Raw genomic sequence first — 13926 nt, forward strand, 5'->3', positions numbered from 1 at the left:
TTTTACTGAAGATGGTAAATTAAATATAGAAATAGACAACAGAATCAGCAAAGCTGGTATGGTGGGAAGTCAATTGAATAAATTCATATGGAATAAGAGAGAAATTAGTCAGAACACTAAATTAGCTGTATACAAGACAGTGTTCAAACCAGTTTTAACTTATGGATCTGAGAGCTGGGTCAGAAGTAAAACACTTGACCAAAGACTAGAGACCACAGATATGAGAGTCCTGAGAAAGATTAGAGGCGTGAACAGATGGCATCAATGGCAATATCATATTAAAAATGAGGATATTAGGAAAGAACTTGATATTGTCAGCATCCAGGAATGCATTAGCAGAGCTAATCTCAGGTGGTATGGTCACTTAAATAGAATGGGAGAGGAAAGATTAGCAAAACAAGTGTTCTCTGCCAGGTTGGCAGGAAAACGACCCAGAGGAAGACCAAGATATAGGTGGATTGATACGGTACAAAGTGCCTTAGACGATAGAAATATAAGATCTGATAATGTTGGAGTCTTGACAAGTAACAGACTGATTTGGAGGAAAATTGTAGATAGGAAGTTAGTAATGATGTAATTTTTTCATGTAGTACTATCATATCCTGTACACCCCTTGAGGGTACATGGCAGGAATTTGATGATGATGACATACATAAACAACAAGTACCCCCTTCATCTCACAACCTCCCTTATGGAATAATCAGAACAATGGCACTGTTCTGATTATTCCACTAATTTTAAGAACCTTGGGAGCTATGTTCAGCACAATATGATCACTCTCTGGCTTGTCATATCATGATTTTCAAGCACTTGGGGTCTCCTCTATTTTGAAATTTTTTGACCGAAATAATTGCTTTGCTCATCTTTCATCTCCAAGTTTGAAGATGTTCCATTTTTGGTCTTTACATGCTAGAATCATAGCTTATTCATCCACAGAACTAAATACAACTTTTCATAGATGAGACACACAAAGTAAATAAATGCATCGCTTAATTACCACTTTTTAAACATCTTAGATGATTCAGCCAAAGTGGCATGTGGTGAGGTTGTCTGCAAGGATAGAAAATTCAAAACTCCATGGTGGACACAGGAAGTTAAAGATGCAATGAAGGAAAAGAAGAAAGCATATCAAAAGTTCCTGGCAAATAAGTCAGCTTTTGCTCTTAGAGAATACAGAGACAAATGTAAGAAAGCGAAACACTGTGTGAAACTAGCTAAACAAAAGTAATGGGAGGACTTTGGCAAGAACATAGAAAATAAATATCAAGAAGGTGGTAAGATATTCTGGAGGTTGTTGAAGAAGCTTAGAAATGGAGGAAAGAGTGCTGTAAAAGGAGTTAGAGATGATAAAGGTGACATGAAAACAGGAGAAAAAGATATCCTTGAAGTATGGAGTAATTACTTCGAAAAATTGCTAAATGAAACAAGCATTGATAGCACAGTGGTAATAAACACTCAACATGCATGCAGTCAGGAATACATATCCATACTTGAAGTAGAAAAAGCCATCAAAGGCTTGAAACGTGGAAAGGCAGCAGGAGTAGATAATATTCGACCACAAATGCTGAAGTATGGTGGTATAAAAGTCTTACAGTGGCTGCACTGCATAATTCAGAAAGCCTGGAAAGAGGGATGAATTCTCGATGATTGGAGTAGAGCTCTAATAGTACCCATATATAAAAAGGGAAATAAAACTGAATGTGAGAATTACAGAGGTATTTCCCTACTGAGTGTTCCTGGCAAGATTTATGCAAGTATACTCTTGAGAAACGGTTGAGAAGAATTGTGGAAGAAAAGCTTGGTGAAGAACAAGCTGGATTTAGGCTAAATAGAGGCTGTCAGGATCAGATCTTCACTTTACAACAAATAGTTGAGAAATCATGGGAATATAACAAAGATATGTATTTAAGTTTTGTCGATCAGGAAAAGGTATATGACAAGGCGCCAAGAGAGAAGCTATTCTATACGCTACAGTTATATGGTGTTGATGGGGCATTATTATCAAGCAATATTTAGTCTTTATATGAGTTGTAAGTGAGCAGTCAGAATTGAAGGAAGCAGGAAGATGATAGATGGTTTAATGTTAAATCTGTTGTGAGACAAGGATGTACATTATCTCCTCTGTTATTCATTATCTATATGGGTCACGTTATGAAGTAAAGTGGTATTAAACATGATATAAGAATAGGAGATGTTAATGTTAGCTCTTTGCTTTATGAGGACGATGTTATACTTCTAAATAAATCCACTACAAGTTTGCAAGATTCCCTGACTAAATTGAATAACTGTTGTAATAGATATAGTATGAAAGTCAGCATTAAAAAGACAAAGACAACGAAAATAGGTAGAATTGTTGAAAATGTCAACTGTGTTGCCAACGGGGAACCTGTGGAACAAGTAAAACATTTCAGCTACTTAGGCATGATTTTTACTGAAGATGGTAAATTAAATATGGAAACAAAGCTGGTATGGTAGGCAGTCAATTGAATAAATTCATATGGAATAAGAGAGAAATTAGTCGGAACAATAATTAGTGGTATACAAGACAGTATTCAAACTAGTTTTAACTTATGGATCTGAGAGCTGGGTCAGAAGTAAAACACTTGACCAGAGACTAGAGACCGCAGATATGAGAGTCCTGAGAAAGATTAGAGGCATGAACAGATGGCATCAATGGCAATATCATATTAAAAACAAGGATATTAGGAAAGAACTTGACATTGTCAGCATCCAGGAATGCATTAGCAGAGCTAATCTCAGGTGGTACGGTCACTTAAACAGAATGGGCGAGGAAAGATTCGCAAAACAAGTCTTCTCTGCCAGGTTGGCAGGAAAACAACCCAGAGGAAGACCAAGATATAGGTGGATTGATACAACACAAAGTGCCTTAGACGATAGAAATATAAGATCTGATTACTTAAATATAAAGAGCCAATAAGCTTCATTTCGGCGATATAAACATTATTCAAATTAAGAGGATATTAAATCCCACATTGTTTTAAAACCGAATAAGAAACTCAAAGATTGGAATCAGGAAGTTTCATGCCGAATATAGAAACTATAAAAGTATCGGCGGACACTAGCGTGAGCTAATGTAAGTAGTCCTAGTATGTAGTACAATCTCAGGCAATTCGTTGCAAACGTGGGGAAAGTTCTGATCGCTAACTTGGTATTTTCCATAATGTAAAAACACATTTCCTAGGAAATGTATACTGTTATTACATTATGGTGGGAGGTCACTACCCACACCGGTTTCAGCCTTTTATGAGGCGTCATCAGTGAGTAGCTAGACCAGATAGATACCAAAATTCATTTCGGCGATATATACAATAGTGTTTATATCAGCGAAATGAAGCCTATTGGCTCTTTATATTTAAGTAACTTAATGATTGCACCTGTTTGACAACTCATATAGCAGAGTATATAAGTTCTTTTCGCTATACCCTTTGGTATCTATTTGGTCTAGCTATTCACTGATGAAGCCTCAAAAAAGGCTGAAACCGGTCTGAGTAGTGACCATACACCATAATGTAATAACAGTATACATTTCCTAGGAAATGTGTTTTTACATTATGGAAAATACCAAGTTAGCGATCAGAACTTTCCCCACGTTTGCAACGAGTTGCCTGAGATTGTACTACATACTAGGACTACTTGCATTAGCTCACGCTAGTATCCGCCGATACTTTTATAGTTTACTATATTCGGCATGAAACTCTCTGATTCCAATCTTTGAGTTTCTTATTCGGTTTTAAAATAATGTGGGATTTAATATCCCCTTAATTTGATTAATAAGATCTGATAATGTTGGAGTCTTGACAAGTAACAGACTGATTTGGAGGAAAATTGTAGATAGGAAGTTAGTAATGGTGTAAATTTTTCATGTAGTACCATCATATCCTGTACACCCCTTGAGGGTACATGTCAGGAATTTGATGATGATAGATTAGTCTTATTAGACATTGTGGAGAGTATAGACACGGCAGTTCGGTTTCCTCAAAACTTTCATATCTATAATCTCCAGTCCTTGTCAACTCTCAAATTGATATCTTCAAATCAGTTTGAACATTATCTTGTGTTTTGATAGAATGACATTATGGCCGATGCCTTACTTTTTCTATATATATTTATTCAACTGGTTCCCACTACACAACTTTATTTATTCTATTATCCATTGCCTTATTTAATTTGTCATCTTCACTAAAAAACTGTGCCTTAATAGTTAAAATATGTTACCTGTTTTATACATTTCACTATTAATCTTCTCTTAACATATAAGATCTGATTATTATACACTATGTTGACAAAAGTATTTGGACACCTTACATGGCATGAAAATTTCAAATTCTACCACATGCAAATATTCAGGGAGTGTCAGCATAAGTCTGGTAATAAAAGGTGGGATGTGGTGAATCTTTTGCACTGTACTTGATGTCATGTTCAGCTGAACTGACCAACTTCCAATGTAGGATGGTAGTTGGATGTCACATCAGTGGTCTTCTGTCTGTGACACTGCTACCCATCTCAGTATACTGAAATCTACCATTGCTTATGTCATTCGCAGATGGAAAGTTGATGGCACTACCACAGCAGGAAAATGTCCTGGGAGGCCACCACTACCAACACTCACTGACTGAGATCAACAAGTTGTCTTGGCATGCTCGAGCATCCCATGTCATCAGTGGCAGACCTCGCAGCCAACCTGGAAAATATCGCAGGAAACATCTGTCAGCAATAGAACTGTCCACAGAAAGTTGCATGCCTTAGGATACAATGGCAGAGCTACTGCAAACAAGTCGCACCCCCCCCCCTCCCCTCAATGCCAAACAATATCTGGACTGGTGTCCTTCACACCATTCCTGGACCATAGATAATTGGAAAAGGGTTCTGTGGAGCGACAAATCGCACTTCAAAATGTTCCATTCTGATGGTCGTGTCTGGATCTAGAGATTACATGGAGAAAGGTTCCAGCAGGACTGCATCATTCCAATTGTCAAGTTTGGTGGAGGCTAAGTCCATTGCTGGACATGCCCAAAACTATGCCTGATGGCTACCTGGACATTCTGGACAACTTCATGCTTCTGACACTATGGAGGTCCTTTGGCAGGGATTCTTGCATGTTTCAGCCAACAATGCTCCATGCCATATATATTGCACAACATGTCAAGACTGGTTTTCACAAAACAAAGCTGAAGTGTTGCATTGGCTGACAGAGAGTCAGACCCAAACTTTATCGAACATCTTTGGGACAAATTAAAAAGCTGAATTTGCTCCAGACGCAGTGGCCATCATCAGAAATAAGAATAGCTTTTCACAAGGAATGGAAGAATATCCTGTTGTGATGTATTAAATTGGTTGAAAGCATGTCCTAAAGGGTAGTTGCTGTCATTCAGGCTAAAGGTGGTCCCTCCACTAGAAATGTAATTAAAAGGTTTTTTTTTTTTAATTTTTATTTTACTACAACCAGGTGTCCAAAGAAATAAGCAGATTTTAGGATCCTTTCTAGAAATTGGTATTAAAAATGTAATTAAAAGTTGTTGTTTTTTTTTTTACTACAACTAGGTGTACAAAGAAGCGATCAATTTTAGGATCCTTTGCTTTAGACAGATCATGAAAAGCATAAAGAATTTAGACTCCCTGCTTCAGGTTGGAAAGGGAGTTAGGCAAGGATGTTTACTTTCTCCTCACTTGTTTAGTATCTATGCTGAGGACATCATGCACGTAGCATTGGATGAGCTCAAGACAAGAATTAGGATAGGATGTAGAATGATCAGTAATATAATATAAGGTATGCTGATGATACAGTACCCCTCTATAATGGCAAGCAAGAACTAGGACAAATTCTTGACAAAGTTAACAAGATCAGTAAGAATAAGAACAGAGGACTTCTGCTCAATCCTAGCAAGACAAAGATTATGGTTCTCAAAGGAAATACAGACAGGAAAGCTAATGAGAAACAAGTATACCTTAATGGAGAAAGAATTGAGGAAGTCAGCAAATTCGAGAGATACCTGAGAGCCTTTATTAATGTGAAGATTGCTGTTCAGAGTATGGCTAAAACAACAGTCAAAGACTTGTCTAAAATCTGGAAGCATGGATCTATCTCTATGGGAACAAAGTTCAGGAGTTTGGATATGAGACTTGGAACCTAAAGAAGTCTGATAGTAATAGGATAACTGCTATTACGATGTGGTGCTACAGAAGGCTGTTGAGGATATCATATACTGAAAGGAAGACAAATGGATGGGTACTAGAAAGGATTAGTAGAACTTTACGGCTCCTTAAGGATATTCACAGAAGAACGTTGAAATACTTTGGACACATTGAAAGGATGGAAGGAGGATTTCTAAATAGAAGGCAAAGTTCCTGGTAAAAGAAAAAGGGGTAGAATATCAATGAGATGGATGATGTTGTCTAGAGTGATTGATCTTCAGAGAGTTAAAGCCTCCAGAAATGCATACAACAGGATCATATGGTGTGATATATCACTGAGCAACTTAGTGACCGTATGGCATCTGTGGATGTCCAGTGAACAGATGGATGTACATAGCATAGATAGTCAACTCTCACTAGAGCAAACTGGTATGAACAAAAACAGTTTGTTATAACAGATAGTTTCTATAGTAAATTTCTTTTAGCATAACACTGTATCCATGTAGATGGAAGAACTTTAGTTTGTTACAGCGAGAGCTGACTGTAGCTAAGATACTAAGAGCAGATCTTATTTAAATATAAAAAATATAATATCTGATCAAATTGTATTTGCAATTTATTTTGTAAATAGTTATGATATGGTTAAATATAATTTCATCCTGCTTTCTTCAGGCTATTTCATTCTTTATCTTATTACTTTATTAATATAATATATAACAAACAGGTTTACAAAGAAAATAGTTAATCCAATTTCTTGTTTTTTAAAGAATTACACACAAAGGAATTTTGAAAAAAAATTCTGATTCTGAGTAGATACTTACTTGTTTAATTGTCAAAGCAGGAAAGAAACCATGAACGGTAATATATACATAGTTGGATAACATTTCTTTGCAGAATGTCTCCAGGAGTGAAATTTTAGAGCCAAGTCCATAAAATAGAAGATTAAAGCCATCACTGAAAATATAATAACACACTGACCAAACTAAAGTATAAAAATATTCGTTTTTAGGGTTAAGTATTCAGCTTTAAAAGTATGGTTAAAGGCAATTACATATCTGCTTTAAATTAAAGATACCAAGAAAAAAAATCTTTAAATCTTGGTTTCATCCTTTATCCAAGTGTAAGCAAACAAAAACAAACAAAATAATTTCTTGGCATCTTTAAATTAAAGATGCCAAGAAATTATTTTGTTATAATTTTTCACTTGGTGACCAAGTGATGAAACTTTCAATACATATCTGTTTATACTTTTTGTTATGTCTAGCAAGCAGTATTCAAAAATGTTTTCTCAGGTTTCAGCATTCAGTGCAAAAAATATTAAATCTTAATGTTAAATATCCTTGTGTCCTTGCAAGTAGTAAGTAAAATTCAACTATTAGCACATATATTGCTCTTTAGACAATAAATGTACAGTTGTGATAAACACAACTTGTTTAAAAAAAATAAAAATCGTGCTAAAATATATGGTTAGTTGGTATACAGAAGGGGTGGAGAAGAAGAAGACATGCTGGTCTTGAAAGAGACATCAGGTTAACACTGTCATAATTTATCTAAGCATGTTCCTATTTACAATTCCAATTCAGGTTCCTGAATTTTTCTCCTCACAGATAAGGTTACTGATATTCTAGATTCTAATTCAATTCCTACCTAGTAACTCCGTCATCAAGATTCACTACTCTTAGACTACATTTCCATTAACATCCTCCATTCAGGCCACCAATTACCTGTACTACAGAGATTAAATATATGCATATAACATTAAAAAAACTGAAGACCAACTGCTTCCCACTGACACATCAGCTGTTTACATCAACAGGCTGAATGATGCAGATCATCTATAGCAGTGTATTCCAACTAGTAATCTGCAGATCACTCTGAGTCCATGAGAATGTTGGATTAGATCTGCCAAGCACTTGTTACACACAACCATATTTATTGAGCTTGAGTTGGTTTTTAAGATCAGCTGCTAATTCTAAAAAAAAGTCTTCCCTATTTGTCTCTCATTAATGCAAGTGAACATAATAGCTTTTTTTTTTTTTTTTCAAGGCATGATCTTCTAGAAATGAATGTAATTTATGTGTTCTTCAAGACAGACACTAACAGATCTTCCAGTTTGTCCATAATAAGCCCACTCAAGTTATAAACTTGCTCCACAGTACTAGTGTACAATAAATTTACAACATTTTGTAGTGGGATTCATATAAAGATGTGCATAAAGAAGTCACATAGCTTTATGCACATCCTTTTCTGGTTCCACATATTTTTCACTAATGTTTCTTCTGCTGATTATACCTATCTTCAATTCTATTGGGTGTGTGAGATTGTTCCAGATTGTTCCATTTCTCACATTTTACCCTGACACACACATACATACAAAAGCAGAGGCCTTGTTAAACCAAGCAATGTTTCACTTGGCAGAACTCAACATATTTGTGTGTAACTTAAATCACATACAAATATAAAAGTGATTAAAAAGAGTACATTAATAATATTGGAAAGAATTTGACAGGCGACATACAGCTATGTGCTGATGATGCAAAGATAAGTAAGGTAATCAGGAATGCTGCTGATATGCAGTAATTGCAGAATGATTTGAATAGGATGGAATTGTGGGCATGGGAAAATGAATGTCAGTAAATGCAAAGTCACACACTTTGGTGTGATTAGATATCCAATGTCGTATTATGCTAGAACAAACTGATCAGGCTAGGGATCTTGGGAGTGTTAATAGATAGTTGAAGCTCAGGGGCCATGTAGCAAAGATTGCAATGCTGAAACGAACTTTCACATGCAAAGATAAAGATATAATTTTGTCTCTTTACAAGGCCTTGATAAGACCTCAATTAGACTATTGTGTGCAGGTCTGGTCTCCTGGTTTCTGTTGTATGATTCTGATACAGTGGGGAAAGTGCAAAGGAGAGTGTAAAAAATGATATTAGGATTATGGAATACTAATTATGAAGACAAATTGAGAATTTGTAGACTGCAGACACTAGCAAACAGGAGAAAGAGGGTGCTATGATTGAGATTTACAAACTTTTGAAAGGTCATACAGGATTTTAGTTGAATTTTTCATTTTATGGAGGGTGGGGAAAGGATAAGAGGGCATTCTTGGAAGCTGAAAATGAATGCTAATAAGAAGGGGGATGAGGGCTAGATTTTTCTCTCATAAGGTGGTGCATGATTGGAATGGATTGGTGTGCGCAAGCAGTGTGAATGAATTCAAGAATAAGTATGATACTTAGTTTGTGTAGTATGTGGCCTCCCGCGATAAGTCCCTCACTCCCTCGAGGTCTCTCTTAATAATAATAATAATAATAATAATAATATTATATAATTTGGTCTACTAAATTCTAACTTGCCAGCACATCCACATTAATTCAGCATTTGATAGATATCTAATAAAAGGCACACCATAAGGTAAAACTGAATATTAGGTAAGAGGACCAGATCAGCTGTGAATAATTCTAATAGGTTTATATGGAAGTCCTCCTCTGAGATATCTAGTTTTGATCCTTAAGTAACCGAATTATTCATGGGTACTTATTCAGTGACTGTTTTGATAACACAAAGCTATATAAATTAATTCTATGAGTACTTACCTTAAAAGAAAGAACCACTTATTAAAAAGTGAATGATATTTATGATAGAGATTTTTAATTTCAGAGCTATGAATATCAGGAGTTTCTTTAAGTAGCTTTCTTAACGTGTCCATATCAAGAAAAGGTTGATTGAGCCTTTTCAACGTGCTATTTGATGTAACTGCTTTGGACTGTTTATGTGCAAGAAAATATTCCTCAGCAAATGTCTTCTAGAAAAAAATAATAATAATACCAGTCTTTTAGCATCACCAATAATTCAGCAAGTAATGACAACAATACAACAAATATAAATAAAAAATGTGATTTAACAGTTACTTAAGCATACATTACTTCTTTTATGAAAATATGAAGGGGGGGGGGAACACTTAACAGTGTCTAAAGAACAGGATCTTTAAACAATATTTAACATATTTATATTAATATATGTTATCTAAAATATTTATATAAAGGAATAAAAGTGAAGAAAACATATGAAGCAAGAGATATGAGTATACTGACAACAGGAAACTGAAAAATAACAAAAAAGGTAAAGAAATATTTACTTTTAAAACTTGAATTAGGACATATCAGTTCCATTAGTGGACTAATATTTGCAATTCTAGATACTGGAATGATAAGGGAGATGCAGAAAGTCATCAGATGATCAAATTCTAGATGACTGACTAATCAACTTCAAAGGAAAACGATATGAATATCATAAAAGAAGTTCCCTATTGAACAGCCCAGGAAAGACTACATGAGAATGCCTGAAGAGAGATTGAGAAAATTTGATGAAAAACTAGAAATGACTGGAGTTAGACTAGACAGGTTCCCCAGTATCACACTATAACTTTAAAGAAAAGAGGTTAAGAAATCAAGGTTATTATTTATGTAGACAGATTTTGAAAAGACACATAAGATGTCAAAAAAGAAAAAACTATTCATAATAACATATGGCAGAGATGAAGCCACACACATATAATTGATATGTATATATAATTCAAATATAACTTCATATATGCCATATTTGCCGGCGTATAAGATGCACCCCCATTTTTGTACACATTTTTAGGGAAAAAAACTTTATCACTGAATATTATAATGAATTTTCAGTATTTCAAATATAAAGTAATAAGTAGGTCTACTTTCAACAAATACCTAATCTAACTAGGGAAGAGTACCCACCTTTTAATCTTCTTCGTCAAAACCCAGAAATTCATCTCCAGAGCTAAATGAAGAGGCACTTGAAACCACTTCTACATCATTTTCTCAGTTGGGGGTGGCCCGAAATGCCTCTCTGCAGCCCTGTTTCCATGTTCTTTAGCATACGCAATCACACGTAGCTTGTATGCAATATTGCAGCAATGCCGACATTTTTCAGCCATAATTTGCCAAGAAATTTGGAGAAAATTTAACGGCAGAAATTTATCACTGCTCACAACAACTGCGACAACAACTGGAAATTTAAGCGAACAGGAACACAGCTGTGATCGTCAATGACAGCACATGTGCATCCACTGAACTCTACATAATTGAAATGCTCTCACACACACCGCAAGGAAGCAAGAAAGAAATCACGTAACTCGGAACAGAAAAAATGTCCAGAAATGAAAGTAATAAAAAACTGAGTATCGGCGTATAAGATGCACCCTGTTTTTCAGACCAATGTGCGTCTTATATGCTGGCAAATACGGTAATTGATATTTAAGTTGTAAGACAGTAGTAAAAATTCAATGATATGAACAACTACGAATCTACAGTTCCTTTCTGAAAGCCTTCAATTTTAAAGACCTTGATTCTTTTTAAACATTTTCTTACACACACTCTTCAGTATGATATTCAATTTTATCTTTCTCAAAACAAAATAGTGATCCCTTCCTATTTCAAATCTTCTGTATACTCTTGTGTCCTGAACCAGTGTAAAGACATCACCATCAACAATAAGTTAATCAATGAAACTTATTTCTTGTGTCTTCTCTCCATGTGAATTTGTGCACAACTTTATGCTGAATCATGGTATTAGTCATGACTAGCCCATATCCTAAACAGAATTCCAGCATTAATTACCATTATTATTAGCTTTGCTCTGTCCTCCATTCCCCAAAACATTTCTATATATCTGGTAATCATTTTCTAATTTGCTGTTTAGATCTCCAGCAAGGACCAAATTTTCTTCTGTGTCAACTGCTGTCTAATGCCTTAAAAAATTCCATTCACTTCCCTTCCTCCTTATCAGAATCTTCTATGAGATCACAAGCACAACTAAGTCTCATTATCCAATTCCCCATTTCGATATCTGCCTACATCTCTACTTGATACTGCCTGCCATTCAAGATTATCCTTGTAATTAGTGATTGAATATAACATCTTGTATTTGTTACTTAAAAATCTGTTTTTTTGGTATTATGTTATTGTTATTTCATATTTCTATGTATAATTAGTTCTACACTTTTCACATTCATTCCAGGAGAGTCAACGACTCATTGAGGAAGGCCACAAGATTCCCCACACTAGATACACTCACAGCTTCAACAGGGGGAAAACTGATACACTTACAGTTCTATGTTAGAGCGAGAGAGCTAGCTCTTATCCCTTTTTAAACTGCACTTCCCTTCCTCCTTATCAGAATCTTCTATGAGATCACAAGCACAACTAAGTCTCATTATCCAATTCCCCATTTCGATATCTGCCTACATCTCTACTTGATACTGCCTGCCATTCAAGATTATCCTTGTAATTAGTGATTGAATATAACATCTTGTATTTGTTACTTAAAAATCTGTTTTTTTGGTATTATGTTATTGTTATTTCATATTTCTATGTATAATTAGTTCTACACTTTTCACATTCATTCCAGGAGAGTCAACGACTCATTGAGGAAGGCCACAAGATTCCTCACACTAGATACACTCACAGCTTCAACAGGGGGAAAACTGATACACTTACAGTTCTATGTTAGAGAGAGAGAGCTAGCTCTTATCCCTTTTTAAACTGCATACAAACCTAACTTCCATGGATGCCCCCCCCCCGCCTACTCTCTATCTTCCATATGAATCAAAAATATTTCACCAATTGATAACCTATAACATCCTTTCAGAAGTTTACAGACCACAATATCATTCACCTTTCTCCCATTTACCAGTATCTACAGTCCACATACTTTCAATCTGTCCTCATAATCTATATTCCATAATCCTGATCTCATCTTTGTTATTCTTCTTTGCAACCTTTCCACAGCTTCTTTACTCCCTCTGAACCCAGGAGACTAAATTAGCACACAATAGTCCAGGTTGCAGTTGTATCAAGGTCCTGTAAAGTGGAAAAATGGCATCCTTATCCTTACACGGCAATGTTCATTTCAGCATTGCAATTATCCTCTTAGTTGTATTTGCAAATTTTGTAATGTGACCTTTGAACTTCAGTTTCCTATCCATCATAACTTCCAGATCACTAGCCTAATTTCTTGTAACATAATCACACTAATATAATATGCTGTTAGAAATCTCTTTCTCATATAGTTTTTTTTTAATGTAATTCCTAGTGTTTTTATATACTATTTTACATCCTATGTACTGACGATGTCTTATGATACTTAAGATGAAATATTTACATATTAAAAAGTTAATTAAAAATAAATTGGATTCCATTTTCTGAAAGGATAATGCTGTTACAACTTAAGGGAAACCCCGTTAACATAAATATCATCCAAGCTTATGCACCCACAGCTGACAAAAGTGAAGAAGATGTTGAAGAGTTTTATGAACACCTAAAAGAGATTAAAAACCTAACAAAGAAACATGATATAAACATAGTGATGGGTGACTTCAATGCAAAAGTGGGAAGAGGGGGTGATGGAGAAATTGTTGGCGAACATGGCTTAGGCACCAGAAATGACAGAGGAGATCGCCTAGTCCAATTCTGTCAGGAAGAAGATCTAACAATAGCAAATACCTGGTTTAAACTTCCACCAAGAAGACTGTACACTTGGAAATCGCCTCAAGATAACCAACATAATATTGTCAGAAATCAAATCGATTATATACTGATAAATAAAAGATTCCACAGTAGTATAAAGAGTGCAAAGACTTATCCTGGAGCAGATATCTCATCAGACCACAATCACATAGTTGCAGAAGTACGTCTTAGATTAAAATCAGCTAAAAAATCACAAAAGAAGAAAAAGAAAATTGAT

The 13926-nt window shown here is 35.2% G+C and overlaps 1 protein-coding gene across 1 annotated transcript in view; it reads right to left on the reverse strand.

Annotated features, from left to right (window-relative positions):
• The window catches only part of Orc2 (origin recognition complex subunit 2), a 93884-nt gene that overhangs the window by 34875 nt on the left and 45083 nt on the right, over positions 1 to 13926 (reverse strand). The window contains exons 6-7 of the mRNA XM_090412530.1: positions 9756 to 9964; positions 6975 to 7107 (exon numbers count right to left, since the gene is read on the reverse strand). Of these exons, the coding sequence (XP_090268656.1) occupies positions 6975 to 7107; positions 9756 to 9964 (342 nt within the window). The remainder of the gene's footprint in view (positions 1 to 6974; positions 7108 to 9755; positions 9965 to 13926) is intronic.

This window comes from Typopeltis vanoorti, chromosome 23, assembly GCF_054136105.1.
Source record: "Typopeltis vanoorti isolate ZY-2024b chromosome 23, IOZ_Tvanoo_1.0, whole genome shotgun sequence".
NCBI classification, from domain to species: domain Eukaryota; kingdom Metazoa; phylum Arthropoda; class Arachnida; order Uropygi; family Thelyphonidae; genus Typopeltis; species Typopeltis vanoorti.